Raw genomic sequence first — 19,447 nt, forward strand, 5'->3', positions numbered from 1 at the left:
AAGCCAACAAACGCCCAAAGGACTCCGCATAGAGAAATAGTTAGCCTAGTTAAAAATAGCGTGTTCCCATGATACCTGCTCAAAGTCCATTCAAGGGAGATGGCACCCGGTGCTTTGGGGGTCTTTGTAAAAGGGGAATGATGACATCTGTCAAGGTCAAGTTGGCTCTTGAACTTGTTTTTCTCCATCTCTCCCTGCCATAACTCATCTACCTGACACTCCTGGATCTGGAGTGCCAGGTGTTAAAAGTCTACCTGCTGGGGCGCCTGGGTGGCTCAGTCGGTTGAGCGTCTGACTTCAGCTCAGGTCACGACCTCGCGGTCCGTGAGTTCGAGCCCCGCGTCGGGCTCTGTGCTGACAGCTCAGAGCCTGGAGCCTGTTTCCGATTCCGTGTCCCCCTCTCTCTCTGCCCCTCCCCCGTTCATGCTCTGTCTCTCTCTGTCCCAAAAATAAATAAAAAACGTTGAAAAAAAAAAAAAATTAAAAAAAAAAAAAAAAAGAGTACTCTCCGTAAGCACACAGATGCGTAGGGAAGGGAGAGCATCTAAATATTTCATTAGGTCGTTCTTCAAAGAAAAAAATTGGTCTTAATTTGAAAAGCATTTTTAAAAAAAACAATCAAGTAAATAAAATGCAATTAATAGATAAAAGAGCCTTCTCACTTGACTATGGCAAGGCTTTGTTCCTGCCAATCATTCTATGTACAGGAAGAAAATTGATACTTCAGATGAAAGAGATCCATTTCCAAAGATCAGCGTTTGAAAGAGGAAGGGTATCTTGATGCTATTTCATTGGCTTAATTGTCTTACCTAGAGTAGCATTAGAGATCAAGGGCCCCTCTTCAAGACAGGTTTTGCAGTGGGAAAACGAGCCGTGCTGACGTGAAACCCTGCCCGATGTGTCTGTGCCCTGGGCCGCCCTCGACCCCAGAGCCCCCCACCAGACTGATGCCGAAAGCAGACAGATACACAGACACAGGATGCCTGTCTCTGGAATGAACCCCTGCAACTCCATCCCATTCATTCTGCACCTCTCTGCCAACAGAGGCACAAACTGGAAAACATGCTTCTAACCAGTAAAAGAGGAGACACAAGCAATTTCCCCTCCAAATCTCATTAAACAGATGGACGCTTGAAAAGATGGGAGAGAGAAAAAACACCAAAGGTTCAGAATTTAGCAGTGCAAGTCGCCGGAGGGAAGCCAGAGCTCACCTCTTTCCCTCGATTCCAACCCTCTCTGCAATCCTTCTGGCTCCTCATGCAGAATGGGATGAAGCCTTTTCTCACAGTAAACAGGCATGTAAGCCCGAAGACAGTTAAAAGAAAGCTCCAACTTCGGGCCCTTCTTTGAACTTCAGAGGAGCCTTTTTCTCCTCTGAACAATGTCATTAGCCAGCCTCGTTGTGACGAATACTTCTGGATCAAACTTTAGAGCTGTTAAAACAACTTAAAATGTAGTCACAATCCATAAGACATAACCCACTGCACTGCATAATTGATGTCCTCCTTCCAAACCCACCGTCGATGTGACGTGCCTCTGCTATTTCGTTTTTTTTTTTTTTTTTAACGTTTATTTATTTTTGAGACAGGGAGAGACACAGCATGAACGGGGGAGGGTCAGAGAGAGAGGGAGACACAGAATCTGAAACAGGCTCCAGGCTCTGAGCTGTCGGCACAGAGCCCGATGTGGGGCTCGAGCTCACAGACCACGAGATCATGACCTGAGCCGAAGTCGGATGCTTAACCGACTGAGCCACCCAGGCGCCCCTGCTATTTTGTAATAGAACGCGCTTTTCCAACAGCTCAGCCATTCTCCCTGCGTCTTTCCCACTAACGCACTGCCGTGGAACAGAAGTACAGCACTACTTCTAACATTGTTAATGTCACTTCAGATTTCTGATGTTTCAGAAAACATTAGATCATGGAGAAACCCCTTCAAGACAGCCTGTGTATGGGGGTGCCCGTTGCTCCGTCGGTTAAGTGTCCAACTCTGGATTTTGACTCAGGTCATGATCTCATGGTTCATGAGACTGAGCCCCATGTCGGGCTCTGTGCTAACAGCGCGGAGCCTGCTTGGGATTCTCTCTCCCTCCCTCTCTGCCCCTCCCCTGCTCACATGCCCACGTGTATGCTCTCTGTCTCTCTCCCCAAATAAATAAACATTAAGGAAAAAAAAAAAAAAAAGATAGCCCGAGTATGAAACTGTTAGCCAGAAGCCATCTTGACTGCACTGGGGGTTTTCATGTCTTATGACCCTTCCACAGAAGACAAGCCTCAGCCACAGTCCTTGGGCAAATGGCCTAGCCTAACCCATCACCTCCAACCTCCTCTCTTCCCAGCCATCTTCCCCTCTCGTTGGGGAGATCCACCAGTGGTTTCTTACCACTACTTCCTCTGGGGGAGGTGGTGAAACTTACCACCTTCCCCAGTCTTCTGGCTGCCCTCCTTTGAATGACTGATGGCTTCTGTCCCTTTCTAGGCCTTGTCTCGGGAACTTCAACATTCAAGAGGATGGCCCCTATGTTTTCTCTTCTCTGAGCATCAGCTCTGGAATATCACTGCCTCTGTTGCACAAAGACTTGCTTTAGGTGAAGGCTGACCCCTGACGCCATCTCTCCTCCTGCCCCCTGCAGAGGTGCAGGCTCTGGCTCACCAGTGCCTCTGTTAAGCCCCTCCTCCCCTGGTTCCTCTCAGGCTCACAGCCCTCTTCAGAGCCCTGTGTCCTTCCCTCCATGTGCTGTCCACTCTGGGAGCCCTGGGCAGCACCGCCCCCCTCCCCCCAGCCTTTGTTCCATGCCTTCTCTCAACCTGTCAAGTGGTTTAGAAGAAGACCTGAGCATCCTGGTAATATGATCTAGGATACATTTATTTCTTAGCAATACTTTCCCCTCCTCGCCTTATCAGCTCCTCTCCATATCACCTTCCTGGCTCCCTGCCGTGCTCATTCATCTCCTGCAAGTTCTTGTTCTTTTCATCCTCCAATCTCACGCATTGCCCCCATGAGCCCAGGCTGATGTTATCAGATGTTGAGCAGACGTCCCTGTTTGCAGAGCCTGTCCCTGTCCTGGTAATTCCGTCCTTGGCTACCTTGAGTCTCTATGCCTGCCCTGGGCCTGAGCAGTGCTGCCCAGCTGCCCCCAGCCCACTGACAGCCTTGTTTCCCTCCCCCCACCCCCACCCCCACTCCAGGTCACAGGACAACTGATGTGGAGAAGGGTGCTCTGTGTTTCATTAATTCATCTTGGGTCCTGGGGACGAAACATGGCATGGAAATGTATGTAAATGTATTCACTTATGCAAAATGATATGAAAATATGTCTTTAGATTTTCTGGGAAAAGTCTGATCATTCTATGAATTCCTCCCCTTGTCAACAACATTACTTTGTAATTCCTTATCCCTTCAGCTCCCTGCTCCCTTAATACCTGCCCACACTCAGCTCTCTGCCTCCCTTATCTTGTGCCAAATCATTAACAACACATTATTTCTCTTCTCCCTTCTCTCTATATGTGAATTTAAACATATAGATGAAGGCTGAAACGATTAGAAAAGTGTTAATTTTCACTGGGTGTAATTTACTTTTCTTTTGTCGAGTCTGACCTTCTATTAACCTTAGTGAATACCATCTGCCTCCAAGTCATTACTGCTTTTCTAACAATATTAACGTGTTTGCATTTCTGCTTAAATCGTCCCTGTCCTCCGAGCCGGACAATCTGGCACATGCTATTGCTAACAAGCCCTAGAAGCTAACCAATCCTTGTTCTTCACGAAACAGGCAGAGCTTCTGACCGTTGGGTTCTTCGCACTCTCCATCTGCCACCTGGGCTCCACCTGTAACAGTCGTGGCTTCCTTCCTTCAGAAGAGCTCCCTCCGACTGTCCCTCCGGCTCCCCTCCTTCCTCTCCAAGCCTGACTGCTGGCGTGGACGCACTTTCCACCCTCTGGTTTTTTTCTACGACCCGCAATCGGCCTGTAGCCGGCTCTTTCCCTGGGAACCCCTGTGGTTGACTCTCGTGGTTTGGTCTCAGCGGTCTCCAGTGCTCGTGCTCTTCAAACTCCTCATTGTGATCTTCTGAGCCTCGCCCTGGCCTGACCCAAGCCCTCACTTGCACACTCCTCACCCCGAGTGTCAGAACCGTCATCTTGGCTGTTTCTACCCTGCTTCCAGCACAGAAGTCTCGAGCTCCTGGCTCCTCCCTGGGACTCGGCCTGGTAAGAGGCCTCTGACCTCTCTGTTGACCCCTTCCCCTCAACTTAGGGGCCTGCAAATCAGTCTGGTTGCTATGAGGGCAGAGGCAAGGACCTACTGTGCCTTAATAAAGAGATTTCGGTTCTGTGTTTAATTTGTGTCTGGTGCTAGTATTGACCCCATTTATACATCTGAGGACACTGAGGCACAAAGAGGGTGACTTACCCATGGTCCCCAAACCAGTGAGGGACAGAGCTGGGATTCTAATCTCACACCTTTTCTGGCCTGGAGCCTCATCCTTAGCTTCTATTGCAAAGGCTGCCTCCTTCCCTTATTATGCTCCAAGCCATAGAAACACAGCTTTTCTGTGCAGCCTGGGGCCGGAGGGCCTGGGGGTCCTGGGGGCCGCCCCCCCCCCCCCCCCCAGACACCAGGAGACCCAGCAGCACCAGCGGGAAGGGAATCTGCCAGCTGTGAGATGGACCGTGGGGGGTAGTCTGGAGAACACAGGCCATGGTGCATCATTTACAAGGTCACCAAGAAGGAACCATCCACTCTGCCCTTTGGAACTCACACCAAGTATAGTCATTGAGCAGTATTTTGGACTCCAAGAATCAAGACCTAAACTTTGTAGGCCTGCTGGCCTCAACCTGCCTCTAGTCTGCGTAGTTTCTGAATATGTCAGGATGCACTGAGAAAAGTCTTAAGGGTTTATGATTACTATTTTCTACTGGCAAGAATGCCTTTGAGCCAGACAAGGCTCAGACATTGCTGGTGATGGCCCGGCCTCACCTGGGTCCCGCTCACCAGCTCCCCTCACCAGGCCTGAGGCTACTCCTTTTGAAAGCCGAGCATCTGACATTTGTTGGAGAGCTCGGGTGACTCGAAAAGCTCCAAACGTGAAACAGAAAACTTTCCTGGTGCGATCTTCCTACTCGATCTTTTGTCTCATGTTCCCCTTGGGGATGAACAAGAAATACTTGTCTGAATAATTCATAGGCCCCGAGGTAGAAATATGCTGCTTCTTTTCAATAAAAAGGCTGGGTACATGGTGTTGATTATACCTCTTCTGCAATGCTCTACCAAAAAGCACAGAGATCTGAGAAGCTCTGTACCAAATCCCTCTTACAACAGGGAGACAAAAATGAAAAGCCATGTAATATTTTTAATCAAACAGACTAATGCTTGGATAATATGGAAAATTACTTATAAAGCTGTACCAAGCTACAAAATGTTCATAAAGGGAAGGTGAAAAAAAAATCAAGTAGCTGCAATTATAAGGTCTGATTTATTTTTATTTTTTTTTAATGTTTATTTATTTTTGAGAGAGAGAGAGAGACAGACAGAACACGAGTGGGGGAGGAGCAGAGAGAGAGGGGGAGACACAGAATCCAAAGCAGGCTCCAGGCTCCGAGCTGTCAGCACAGAGCCCGACATGGGGGTTTAAACCCACGAACGGTGAGATCATGACCTGAGCCGAAGTCGGATCCTTAACCGACTGAGCCACCCAGGCGCCCCAGTCTGATTTGTTTTTAAAACAGAAAACTGGAGGGGCGCCTGGGTGGCTCAGTCGGTTAAGCAGCCGACTTCGGCTCAGTTCATGATCTCGCGGTCCGTGAGTTCGAGCCCCGCGTCGGGCTCTGTGCTGACAGCTCAGAGCCTGGAGCCTGTTTCAGATTCTGTGTCTCCCTCTCTCTGACCCTCCCCCGTTCATGCTCTGTCTCTCTCTGTCTCAAAAATAAATAAATGTTAAAAAAAAATAAATAAATAAATAAATAAATAAATAAACGTTAAAAAAAAATTTTTTTTTAAATATAAAAAAAAAAAAACAAACAGAAAACTGGTAGTTAGTTATTTTTGAAACTGCTGAACCCCTTCTACATCTTGCAATATCACTAAGAGACGTAGCAAGAGAACTAAGGCTTTGGGATCCTTTGGAGAACATTTTATTTCTTAGGTACTAAACCATAGCCTCCTAGCGTTGGAGGAGGTTCCCAGCCTATTTAGTTGCTTGTTTTCATTTTACAGAAAGGAAACGGAGTGCAGACAGCTTAGGGTCTTTCTTTTTGTGAGCTTAGGCAGGCTCACAAGTTAAAGAGTGAGCAACTGACACCACAGGGTCCGGAACGCTGTTCCCAGACTTCCTCGTCCACTGCTCACTCGTGGTATCACACGCTGACCACTGATTACGGACACCAGGCTCCCAAGGGCTGCTGACACGAAGGCCACCTCAGTTTCACCACAAGTCTCCTCTGTCCCGTGGCTCACGAAATCACAGATATCCCACCACTAAGTACGAAGCGCAAATCCCAAACGTCAGCCTGGCGTGCAGGCCCAGAGAAGCAAGTATGGCTTTTCATCAGCAACTCAGACTCTGGGTAGCTTTTGAGTTTCCATTCAGACTCACGGGAGAATAACAGGAGATCGGCGGCTTTGTGGGGCAGTTGTGCTCAATGCGTGTGCCTAACACGGTAATGCCACCAATGCGAACCCCGCGGAGGGATCAGTCTGCTCCCCCACCCCACCGAAAACGAGGTGGAGGGACAGCCGAGTCCAGGCAAGGCAGGGAGAGGAGCAGCCAGGCAGCCCCCAGGCTTCGGGCGCACATGCATTTCTGGGGAGCCACCACACACGCGCAGTGTGGAAACCGGGTGACTTAGCTGGGTCCTCTCGGTACCAGAGGGCCCATCCCGCCCTCCTCTGACAGGATGCCCCTGTCAGCCAGTAGCCTCGGAGACAAGCTGGAGTCTCCCAGGGTGGGAACACCCTCCCGACGTGGCAGCACAGAGACCAAGGTGACAGTGGCAGTGCCCAGGAGACTGGTGACTCATGCCTGCCCCTTGCGTGGAACAGGACCGCGGGGCAGGGCTGCTAGGGCTGTGCACCGCCAACTCCCAGGGGCTCCATAAACCACACAGAAATGGCGCCGCTGGCTCTGTGCTGTGTGACAGCCTGGCAGGCTAACCGCATGGGCCTCCGAACCGGAGGAGACCCGCCAGTCGCCCCGAGGGGAGCCCCGGCCCGGGAGCGGGGTCCCGGCCTGGCTCTGAGACTCACCAGTCGCTGCATGCTCTTCACGTGGGTGGGACTGATGGATAAGGCTTCTTCATACCACCGCCGGGCCTCGTCGAGGTTTCCCCGGAGCTCGGCAACCTGGCCACGCATGTACAGGACGTTGTGGGACATCGGGAAGAGGTTGGCGGCTTCCTGAGTACAGGCCGTGGCTTCTGCAGGCTTCCCAATGCCAATGTAGACTTCAGCTGTGGGGGGGAGAGCAGAAGACAGATGCTTTACTGGTTTGCTGCCCTTCTGAGGCCCTGCGAACGGCTGTGACTCTAGTTGGGGACGCTTACAACCCCCCCACGGGAGTCTGGCAGGGGCCCATCTGGAATCCGCAGGGCCCAGAGCCAGCCAGTCCCCCAGCCTGAGTCGAAACAGCTGCAGTGACGGCCCTTCCCGCCCTCCGTTACACCGGGACTCGAGTCTCTCTGGCTGTAGGGCCTTGGAAGGTACACGAGTCGCCACCAGCCAGAGGGGAGTGAGGCCTGCCTGGCGCCACCCCCCACCCCCACCCTCAGGGCTGACCTAGGGCGCCTTGGTGTCCGGGGCACCTCCCCTCGGCTCCGACAACCACAAAGAAAGGGCCGGAACGAGCTGAAGGCCAAGAAAACCAGAGGCACACGGCCCCTCAAGGGGGACAGCTCTGCCCTCCGGCCTGTTTTCCTGACGCCAAAAAGCATACGGAGGGAGCGGACTGTGGCTGCCATGTTCACGGGCATGAAATAAAACGGCGGCTCCATCAGACCCTGCCCTCCGACCGGTAAAAGCTACTGCGCCCTGGAGACCATTAACTGTATGACACCGACAAAGCCCTTTGAAAACCAAGCTGTCACTTTCAAAAAGGCAGGAAAACGACCTTTCCTGCAATGTCAGGCCTCAGCTCTCAACGGTGAAGTTCTGAATCGCTTTGCGGCCCCTGCCTCCCCAAGGGCCCATCGCGCACTGTCTCTCGGGCACACTCAAGTGCCCTCTTCTCCTGAGGCCTGTGACCCCGGCCCCACCTTCTTCCCGGCGCTGGGCAGGTGTCTCCAAAGACTTCAGACCCCTCTCCTCTCTCCTCATCGAATCTGTCAGGACTACTGCCCAGAGTCCTACTCGGCCGGCCGCTGTGCCCTGGGGCCTACTGACTGCTTCTACCTCCAAGGCAGCCCCCGGCTCATCGGCTCCTGCCTGGACCCCCACCCCCTCACCCCTGGTGGTCAGCGACGTCTGCACCCATGACCCCAAGTTACACGTACAGTAATATGTTATGTGTCATAAAATGCAGGCCAGAGTAGAAGGAGTAGAACACAACACAAAAGAAATAGAAAAGTCCTAGTATTTTCCTTGTGCACTTCACAAGTTGTGTACTGGAGGCCACTTTGGAACTGCCTTGACCAGGGCAGGCCCTCCTTGGGCCCCTTACCTGCTGCCTGCCACACCTGTCTGTCCCACACAGCCGCTGCCAGGTCAGCCTCCTGAGGCAGAGCTCGGGGCCGGTCATCCCACCTGCAGAAAAGCGCCCCTTCCTGAAGGCCTACTGCTTCTGTTCAGCCCTCACGCCCTTCAGCCTGCCTTCTAGCGGCCTCCCAGGGAGGCCTTCCCTGACCATCCTGCTTAGCCTGCTGCTCCCCACGTACTAGCATGACCCTGTTCCATGCTGTTTTCTTGTCCTCCATGATTTCGACCAACAGGTTCCTCTCGTTGGTTTCCTGTGCTGTCTGTGTGTCCCCTGCAGAACGTAAGCCATCAGCACACGAGCACAGGGACTGTGTGCGTGTTGTTCACCGCTGTGTCCCCGGGGATGGGAATAGCACCTGGCCCAGTCAGAGCTCAGGGAAGAGTCGCTGAGCGAATGAATGAATGAATGAATGAATGAATAACAGTAACAACAACAGTAGCTAACATTCATTAAGCCTGTGCCTTATGCCAGGAAGTGCCCTCATTTCTCCTTCATCGGCACACGATATGCCATAGGTACTATTATTTTATCCCCATTGTACAGATGAGGAAACTGAGGTACAGAGAGGCTGAACAACTTGTCCAAGGTTTCGGGGCAAGTTGGAGGCAGAGCCTGGTTTGGGCCTCTACAGAGAACAGTGGCCCTGACCCCAGATAGCATCCAGATCCCTCGATGACTGGCTCCACGGCCCTTACGAACCTGTGTCTCTACTGCTCCCCGACACCCTAAGCTCTGGTGAGCCACTGCTGTTTCCACACATGTGTCCAGTCTTCTGCCCCTTCCTGTGGTGCCATTCTCCCCCCACTGAGGCCTGCTCAATAGCCGTCATCCCTGGCAGCCAGCTCTTCCCCTCAGAGGGAAGCCCGGCCTCTGCGGTCTCTGATGGCTGTGGCCCTAGATGTGTTTCTGTGAGGGGTCTGGGGTCCGCTCGCGGACAGCACACTTTCTGTCTTCCCACCTGCAGCTTTGGGCCCAGAGGCTGGAAAAGGGCAGGTGTGGATCACACACTTGGGGTGTGTTAATGTTGACTACTTTTGACCTCAACCAGCCTGATGGCCCCTCTCCTCGAGCCCCCTCTCTTTCCCAGGGATGGTCACCAACCACTGACTCCTCAGGCAGGGACAGAGCCCTGGGGAAAGCGGGCCCCGCACTGCCCGTCTGTTCTTCCGATCTGTGGGTGCCCTCTTCGACAGGGAGCACAGACATGACGGGCTGGCCCAGGGGTCCCTCAGACGTGGAAACTCGGGCCACTGAAATCCAGCCGAGCCCTGACGGTAGGAATGCCAGCACCGTGCCTGTCTCCCGTCCTCTGGAGGTTCAGCTCACCGGGTAGTTACTGAGCTCCTATGACACACAGGGACTCTGCAGGAACAAGGGTGAAAGTTTGTCCCCGGTGAAAGTCTGCCCCTACTGGGAAGGACACAGCAGGGCCGTCTGATGTCTCTCACCATGCAATTCCCTCCCGGCTCTAGCCAGCCGGCTGCGTGCCCACTGCGGTTTTAGGTTACCTGAGTGTGCCAGTGACTCGGGAGAGCTGTACAGAACGTTCCTCCCACTGTACGCTTGGCTCCTGACTTGCTCCCATTTTGGGGGTGGGCTTGTGTACATTTCTGAGGTCCCCAGGGCCTAGAGCTGACTGGGTGGGTGACACACTGGGCCTCTGTCATCTAAATCACTATGAAAAAAGACCAGCTTGGGAGTGGGGACCGAGTGCTTCTAGAATTTTTATAACAAGAGTCAAGGTGGGGCGGGGGGGGGGGGGGGGCGGGCTTAAACACCAACATGGCAATGTACCCGTCAGCCCTGTTCTAGGAAGGTTCTCCGTGGGACCATGTATCTTCATGACCACCGTGTTGTCATCAGCCACGTGTCTGATGCTATTGCTTCCTTCCTGAGGAATCGATTGGAAGACAGAGACTCAGCTGAGTCATGATCATGACAGTGGGAGAAAGAATCTAGGCCTCCAAGGATTTCTTTTCAGTGGTGCAGAAGTTACAGGAGGAAACCTATGTCACTGGCAAGGCCTGTGCTCCTCACATAGGTGGGGCAGACAGATGCATGGCCTGGCTGTTCCTAAATGCATCCATTTTAAGCTCAAATGGAAGGACACGGGGCAGATATCCTGTGGTGATTTTCAAACCATTTCCTCCAAAGGAGCCTCTTTTTCCAAAGGGATCTTAAGAGTGGCAGCTGGCCTCCCTCTTGGTTTGGTCCCCTCTTCTGGCCTGAGGCACCTCTGGGGACCTCAGGGCTCTAGGGTCCTCAGTTTGTAAGCCAGTGTCACGAGAACACGGAGGGTTCAGTTCCTGTACCTGGGCCGAGTGTGTGGCTGGGGCAACGCAGTCAACTTCTCTGGGCCCGTTCACCTGTCAGCTGGGGCCCGAGGCTGGCCCACAGCTCTCCCTGGACAGCGGTAAGGGTCAACCAGGGTGGTGGGAACTGGGGAGGATGGCACTTCGTGGAGCCCTGCCGCCTTCCAGATGGCCATGAAGAAACAAGAGTACGGGGAGCTGAAGCCACCTGGGAGAGCCGTCAGCAGTTTGGGCCGATCGGTATATTTGGGGGTGCAGGGCCAGCCTTCTGTTTACCACGGCTCCTGCGAGACAGTGGCTTGAAATAGTCATTCCCCCTTTACGAGGAAATCACGCCTTCTTGGGGTGCAGTCTTAGGCTCCAGGAGCAAGACCTTAGTGGACGAATTGGGGAGGAAGAGGGAAGGATTACAGAGGCCTCCCCGCATCCCTGAAATCCCCAGAGGGGTCCTCTTGCCTAGACAACACAGCTGGCCTTCTAGAATGTAACGAGTCCCTGTAGGTATTTACTCTGAGCTTATGATGCTTGGGAAGCCTTCCTTCCTGGGGGTCCTCAGCTCAAACAAGGCCCAGTACCTTCCTGGATGAGGGGTTCACAAGTGTCCATCCCTGAGTCCACAGGGCTGCAGCTCCCGCCTTTGTGGCTCCATGTGGCTTCCATAAATAAGCTCTACCACCCCCTGGAGCACATCATCTTTTCGAGAGGACCCTCCAACCTTTGCTTCTCACGTCTGCCGGGGGCTCATCTGCCACAGCCATGCACCCGGCCCTTCCCCGCCCGCCCCAGGTCCCATCTGATCGATGCGTTTGGGAGAGGGCCTTGGGCATGCTCGCGGTGGCCCTTCAGAGCCCCCTCTGCCCCAGGCCTTGTCTCTTGGATGCCTGAGTTCTTGGCTTGCTCTTGCAGGCACGTCGCAGGGCTCTGCCTCTGCCATGGGGAGGCCAGCAGTTTGGGATGGGCGAATTTACCTGAGCCGTGATGTTAGGGAATCTAACCGAGACTACATGCCAAGCCACATTCTCAGATTCCACTTCCCTAAGTAAGTGAGCTGGCAGTTTGCTCTCCACTTGCCAGAACTCAGGAGCTAAAGGGTGTTTTGTACTTTCCTAAAGCCTCCAGCATATGACCAGACTTGTTTTCTCCCTCTAAACTATGAGCGACTCCCAGCCACAGCCATCTCTGCATTCCTTAGCACAGGCTCTAGCGTTTAGCAGGTGTTCAAAGTGCAGTCTGAAGATTAGCGAATGCTCAGTGAAGGCCAGAGATGGGCCATTTCTGGGGCACAGGTCAATGAAGCAAGTCGAGGGTCAGAGAAGCAACAGCAAACAGTTTCCCTGACCCTTCACCGATGGCTAAATTCAAGTTTAAAAAAAAAAAAATGAACAAAGGGCCTTGTGAGCTTATGTAAGAGATGGTAAGAGTCTGCACCAAAGGAACAGCAAGACAGAATGAAGCTGGCTCCCGGAACCGAGAGCTTGTCAGGTCCTACGAGAATGCACTTGAACCATGCAGGGCAGGCTCTGAGAGGTCACTCTCTGATGGGGTCCCAGGCACAGAGATTCTGTGCTGGTTGCTGGCAGCTGACAGCCTCTAACCGGAGGTAAGGGGTTGCTCAGGGTCACGGACACTTTCCACCTTTCTGAGAGCTCACACTGAGCTCTGACAGTCCCCTTTGGAATCACTTGGTTTGTCCTTGTCATTCTGTTGCTGCAGAACACGTTGGAAATAAAATCCCCTCTCTGCTTGCAAACCATGTTTCCCATGGTTCCCTACTGCAGGTGAATGTAACCGAATGTTTTTTGTTTTGTTTTGTTTTAATTTTTATTTTTAGTTTAGAGACAGCGTGCATGAGGGAGAAGAGCAGAGAGAGAGAGAGAGAGAGAGAGAGAGAATCTCAAGCAGGTTCCATGCTCAGTGCAGAGCCTGACATGGGGCTCGATCCCACGACCCTGGGATCATGACCTGAGCCAAAATCAACAGTCAGATACTCAACCGACTGAGCCACCCAGGTGCCCCTCTAACCCAATTGTTTTTGCTCAGCGTTCAAAATTAGGGCCCTGCCACCTTTCCAACTGCCTCCCGCGATGTTTAGTTCACTGTCTCACCCCCACACCTCTGCTTGTGCTGTTCCTTCTGCCCCAAATGCCCTCCCCGAGTGGCCATCTGTGAAGACTCCTGGCTCTCAGCCCCAGTGCACTTCAGCTGCACTTGCCTTCCCTAGACACCCCCAGGGAAGCCACCTCTCACACTCCTGTTCTTCCAGTGCCTTGAGTGTGCTCTGGGAAGCACGCACCCCAGTCCACCTTGTCCCATGAGATCTGTGTGTGTGCTCGCTTTCCCACTGGAGGCTGTGGTCCTGGACGGCCAGTCGAGCTTCTCTGCCTTGGCGTTGAACCATGCCTTGCGTGGAGGGCCTTCTGAAATCACTTTGCTGAACCATCTATGGGTGTTATCTGAAAGAGCTAAGCTCTGCGTGTAAGCCTGAGGACTGTTTCTTCCTCAAGGTGAAGAGCTGTTCCTGGTTGGGGGACCCAGTGTAGATGCACTCACAGTCTCTCACAGGTCTGGTTTCCCCATTCATTCATTCAATTCATTCATTCATTCTTCTAACATTTGTCAAGCACCTGCTTCATGTCAACTGCTAGGTTGAGAAGTGGCTTACAACGTGCCTTCCCTGGGCTCAGGGTTGTGCATGTTGTGCACTGTGCAAAGGTGCTGGGCAGAGGGGGGCTGAAATCTAGCCTGGATCCTGGCAGGCTGTGTGCCTGCTGCAGGGCTGCATTTGCCCAGAGAGATGCAAAGTGCCTTCTCACAAATGTGCCTTCAGCTAGTTAGGCCTGTTCTCTGCGGGATAGTCTACCCGGAGGGGACACCTATTTTGGAACTCAGATAAAGGAGCAGCAGTATATGCCGGAGGCAGCTCAAGGGCGGCACCTTGTCTGGGTGCTCAGATCTTCCATTCCACCTGAGGTCTGGCTGACAGGGATGCAGGAAAAGACCTGTGTGCCATCAGGTGCTCCCCAATCATACAGGTCAGGCCTGCAGGCAGGCAGGGAGCTAGGCCAGTGGGCCCCCTGACCCTCTAAAACCATTTCCTTTACCCCAAACCCTACTTCCCTGACTTGTGCTTGGAAAACAAACCTTAGCAACTTGGTTCTGGGATAGCTCCTGCACATGGGGGGCCGGGGAGTCCCCATGGTGAGCACAGGGCATCTTCCGGAAGCATCAGGTGCTCCTAGAGCACAGCACCCGGACCACTGAATTCACTCTTTCATACCAAAGTCAGCACGAGGGCCTGATGAGTTTCCTGTCACCCTTCCAAGTCATGAAGGCCCAGAGGAGGGCTGTGCCCTTATCAGCTCTCCCCAGAACTGTTCTTTACTTTTCCTCCGGGGAAGGTCAGAAGTGAAAGAAGGCAGTGATTTTGTTTGCTTGCATCGGTCCTAACCTGAGCTTCTCTGGGCCGGGCCCCAAGCTGGGCCTACAGTCCCCAGGATGAACATAGCCAGGGCCTTTCCTCCATGAAAGCTTGGCCAAATGCCTCTGTCAGGGTCTCAGCTTCCGGATCAACACTTATTTCTGAGTTTCCGAGTGGCTGTGTCAACCTGTCAGGGGGGAATGCCTCCCCCGGTGGCTTGGTAGGGGTGGCAGGATGGGCTCCTCACCCTCTAGCTGCATCGGAGACCCCTGACTCCTCCGGGCCCTGGCCCAGCTGTTCTCCTGATGCCTCAATCCTTCCCCAAAGCCCTCCGCCCCTTTGGCTGACCTTGACTCATCATTCAAAGAGAAAACAGAAGCTGGCAAAGCAGATCTTGAGCCTTCTCTTGCCACCACATTGACAAGCCCTCTGTTGTCCTCTGTGCCTATCCACTATGCTTCTAACTGAGGGCCAATCCCTCTGCCTGTGCCCTGGAACCCACCACTCTCTTGCTTTCTAGAGGGATTCAGACCCCCCATGTATCCTCTCTCTCTTCAGGGCAAGGAAGGTCTCAGTCTTGACGTGATCACTCCCAGCAGCAATCAACATGCTCCTGTGTCAGCCATTTGTGAAGCCCCCTAACTTGAACCCACACTCCTCCCCAGCTACCCCTCATTTCTCCCCTCTGCTGCATAGGGGTCCTTCCTGGAAGGATTAGGTACCCCGTGCCTGTCTTCGTCACCTGCCATCCACCCTGCAGCCACATCAGGAGGCTCCATCTCTGGCCCCCAAAGCCTCACCTGTCATGGCCGCCGACAACTCCCATCCGCCACGACCAACAAATGCTTCTGTCTGCACCTCTTCAACCTCCCAGCAGCACGTCCTACCAGCCGTATCCTCCTTGGTAACAGTGATTTGAGGAGTTCTCAAGCGCTTGCTGCCCACTGAACACTCCCCATGCGTTATGTGGTGTAGCTGTCACAACTGCCCTCATCTTCTGTCGGAGAGCACTAGGCTACACCCAGGTGACACCGGGATTTTCACGAGCCCGACTTCAGAGCCCTTGATCGCGCCGCACAGGCCCCTTGGAAGGAAACCCTTTCAGCTGCCACAGTGCCACCTCTCCGGTTCCCCTCCTGCCTCCCTGACCTCCCCCTCCTTGCCCTCGCTTTGGCTTTTCCCCTCCTGCCACCCCAATTTTAAATGTGGGAGGGGCTTGGATCACAGGCAGTCCTGTCCCTTTCCCTGCTCCCTGGACATTCTCTTCCTGGGCCTTCTTATCACTCACTCCCAAATGTCTGTTTCTAGCCAAAACCTGACGTGGAGGCTTGACTGTCCAGCTGCCCACGTGCTGTCTTCATTTGCGCATCCTCAGGCACCAGACACTTCCAAGTTCAAACACGACTCTGGTTTCCCTTCCTCCCTGACCCCAATGCATCAGTTCTCAATGCCCGCTCCCCCGCCCTGGCTTCCCATCACAGAGAACAGCGTCACCAGTCACCCGCTGACTCAGGCCCCGAACACAGAACTCTTCCCAGATTCTTCTTTTCTCCTTCTCCCCCAACTTCACACCCACCGGGGAGTCCTATGGATCCTGCTGGACAGTGCGTCTCAGGGCCCACCTCCCTCTGCCTCAGACACGGAGCCGCACCCTCTGTATTCCACTCTTTCTGTTCCCACCCGTCTGACCCTTTCACCCTCCTGCCGGAAGGCCATCGGAAGCTTTTCAATGCTTTTGGGATTAAGTTAAAGATCTTAGCATGGCTACCAGGGGCCCTGCCGGACTGTGCCTCACCTCGGGCCACGTCGTTTCTTTCTCCTTAGGCTCCAGGCCCGGGGGCCCTGCCATTTCTCCAACACTCTCCGGCACCGTCTGCAGGCCTCCGGGGTGCTGTCCTGTGCCTCCCCGCCCGTGTCCCAACCACCGCCAATCACTCCTCAGGCCTCCGGTCCCATGCCCAGACCTGCTCTGGCTCCCGGCTTGGGGCGACCTCTGTCGTCAGTTCTCATGAGAGACCAACCCTGACCCTTCATAGCACGTGGCACAATGAGAATTAATCTGTAATTGTTTTCTCTCACATCTGTCAACTCCATGAAGGCAGGGACCGTGTCTGTCTTTATGACCACTGCCCTCCTGAGCCTCACTCTGACTGTGGCCCATAAACACGTGCCGGAAGACATTGTGCTGAACGCCTGAGCGCCCACCTGGGGTTAGAGCGGGGGTGCTGAATTCTGGCTTCTCCCCTTACTGGCCATGTAATATTAGGCAAGTGACTTGACAGCTGTGTATCCGTTTCTTCATAGGTAAAATGGGGTGATTAAGGTGTTTACACCTCAGAAGGCAATTAAGGCATATAAAGTCCTTGGAATAAAGTCTGATACCTGGACAGTGCTTGGTAAATGTTAGCTACCTGCAGGATGTAGACCATTTAGTCAAAGCCACTCCGGGCAGGAGCAGGTGCTGGTTTGCTTAATCTAGACTGGCCCTGAATGGGGCTGGCCCGACCCCCAGGTACTGAGCGTTCCCTCCTGCAGGGGCTTTCTGTGCGGTGACCCATACACCACCCGTCTGGGAGCTGGGGGCTATGCCACAGGATGACCCCTCGATCCTGCGGATGCAGCCTTTGGGAGGCTGGGAGGAGCCTGGTAAGAGGGTGGGGGCGGGGTATAGGCTGGGCCAGGGCCAGGGAATTCGTGAGAGTATCACCGCTTTAAGTTCTCAGCAGAAATCAGAAAATCTGATCTTGCACATCTAAGAATAGCCACTAGTTTCAACTGTGAGAGCGCCAAAGTGAAAGCTATAATTATTAGTAAGTAACAAGCAGAAATTAACCACCTACCGCAAAGTCATTTTTAGCCGCCATCCCAACGTGGAAACTAAAAGATGGGCAACAAAAAGCTGCCGCCTGGTGTGGCAAAGGCTCTGGTTCAACCTGGAAGGTCTGTGAATGTGTGAGTCTCTGATGGCTAACCATCGGTTTGCATCCTAAAGAAGTACGGCTCCTAGGGAAATGGGTTTTGCGGTACAATAAGCATCACGTGCTCTAACGGAGCTCCCCTGAGTCTGTCTCATTCCCCAGTAAGACCACAGAGGCACTTATTTCCATCTGGCCTGGGTTCTCCCACAAAGGAGAGGAGATAACCCCTTCTGACCTTTATAAGATGGTGTATATACCAATGGCCCCAGAAGGTGCTTGGAACTTCTGAAAAGGAGACCATAAAAATGGGTAAATGTCACGTAAAGTCCAGATGCCATCAAGAAAAGATTGATAAATATATTTAAAAAAAAATGGCCAATGGGGCGCCTGGGTGGCGCAGTCGGTTAAGCGTCCGACTTCAGCCAGGTCACGATCTCGCGGTCCGTGAGTTCGAGCCCCGCGTCAGGCTCTGGGCTGATGGCTCGGAGCCTGGAGCCTGTTTCCGATTCTGTGTCTCCCTCTCTCTCTGCCCCTCCCCCGTTCATGCTCTGTCTCTCTCTGTCCCAAAAATAAATAAAAAACGTTGAAAAAAAAAAATTTTAAAAAAATAAAAATAAAAAATGGCCAAAAAAAAAAAAAAAAAAAAGACCAACGAAAACACTAACAAAATAAAAACAGGAGAAAATATTTATAGCTCATATCACAGACACAAGGCAGATTTCTTTGACACATAACATGTGCTTACAAATAAAAAAGGAAAGCTCAGTACCTAAGAAGATAAGTGAGCAGAAACCATGAACAGACGATTGAAATACCACTTTTCACCTATCAGACTGGCAGAGATCTAGAAGTCTGAGAGTTCGTCGTGTTGATAAGGATGCAGGGAAAGTGGGCCATTCACACACTGTTGGCGGGGCTATAAGTTGGTACTATTTTGTGGAAGTTAATGTGACCAAACTTATCAAAATTGAAGAGTGTATACCTTTTGGTCCATCAAGTCCATTTTTAGGAATTTATCTTACACGCAACATAGAGAGCAATAAATATTTGGAAGGATACTTACTGATGCATTGTCCGTAATGGCAAAATATTAGAAATAATCTGTTAACTAATGGAGTCATATAATGATTTATACTATGCAGCCAGGAAAAAGTCTGAGTCAGCGTTACAAGTGCTGATGAGCAATGACCTCTGTGTGCGAGTGACAGCTCAGGAAAGCACACAGGGGACCTGCTAACAGAGGGTGCTGTGGGTGGGTGCCTGAGGCTCAGGGGCAGGATGGAGCCTTTTCACTCTCCATCCTTTGTACCTTTCCAGTTGTATACCAGGGGAAGGTACTCTTTATTCAAAAATAATTTAGATAAACCTGTCACGGAGGTCCCAACAAACTAAGGAACAAAATACACACAACCCATGCTGGTCAGCCACCAGGTGTCCTGGTGAAGAGCTGGAGGTCAGAGGGAAGGGTGTGAACTGGGAGCGAGTCCCACCACTCAGGAATGGAGGGACCCTATGTGGCCAAATGTCCTTGGTCTTCCCGGATCTGTGCTCCCTGCTAAGCCATTGGCCCATTCCTTCACAGGGCAGCTGGAGGCTCTGGTGTCCAATTCATGATCTCTTTGCCATTCAAATGGACATACCAGTGGCCCAGGGACCTGCTCATCCAATAGGCTGAAAATCGAAGGTTGTCTCAGAGTGACCTCACCTGCTAGCTTCGGGGGCCCCCTCACCATGGGCTCTCGTCATGAGCTCCCACTATACTCAGCTCATCAGAGAACACAATCTAGAGAGGAGAGACCCACAAATGCCACAGTAACACCATGGCCTTGGGCGTTAGGCCTTGATCTAATTAGTTTCTTCCAAAGCTTGCAAAATTTACAGAATCTGCCAGTATTGCTAGGCCTGACGATGGAACCACAAATTGTCCAAGAGTCGGCATTGGGCAGGGCGGGCGGGGGCGGGGTGGTTGGTCACTGCTCTCTTGCCTCTGAGAGCAGTAGAGCTCAAACCACAGATGGTAAGGTCTTACGGTTAAGTGGAAGCTGTTTTCTCAGTTCATTCTGAAGTTACCTCTCCAAAGACTATATGAATATATGATCCGATTCTAAATCT

General features: G+C 52.5%; 1 protein-coding gene across 10 annotated transcripts in view; it reads right to left on the reverse strand.

Moving 5' to 3' along the window:
• The window catches only part of TTC7B (tetratricopeptide repeat domain 7B), a 255,882-nt gene that overhangs the window by 25,732 nt on the left and 210,703 nt on the right, over window positions 1-19,447 (reverse strand). For all 10 annotated transcript variants that reach the window (XM_058740002.1, XM_058740004.1, XM_058740003.1 and 7 more), the window contains one exon: window positions 7,244-7,446. In XM_058740002.1, the coding sequence (XP_058595985.1) occupies window positions 7,244-7,446 (203 nt within the window). The remainder of the gene's footprint in view (window positions 1-7,243; window positions 7,447-19,447) is intronic.

Source organism: Neofelis nebulosa, chromosome 7 (genome assembly GCF_028018385.1).
Source record: "Neofelis nebulosa isolate mNeoNeb1 chromosome 7, mNeoNeb1.pri, whole genome shotgun sequence".
Lineage (NCBI taxonomy): Eukaryota > Metazoa > Chordata > Mammalia > Carnivora > Felidae > Neofelis > Neofelis nebulosa.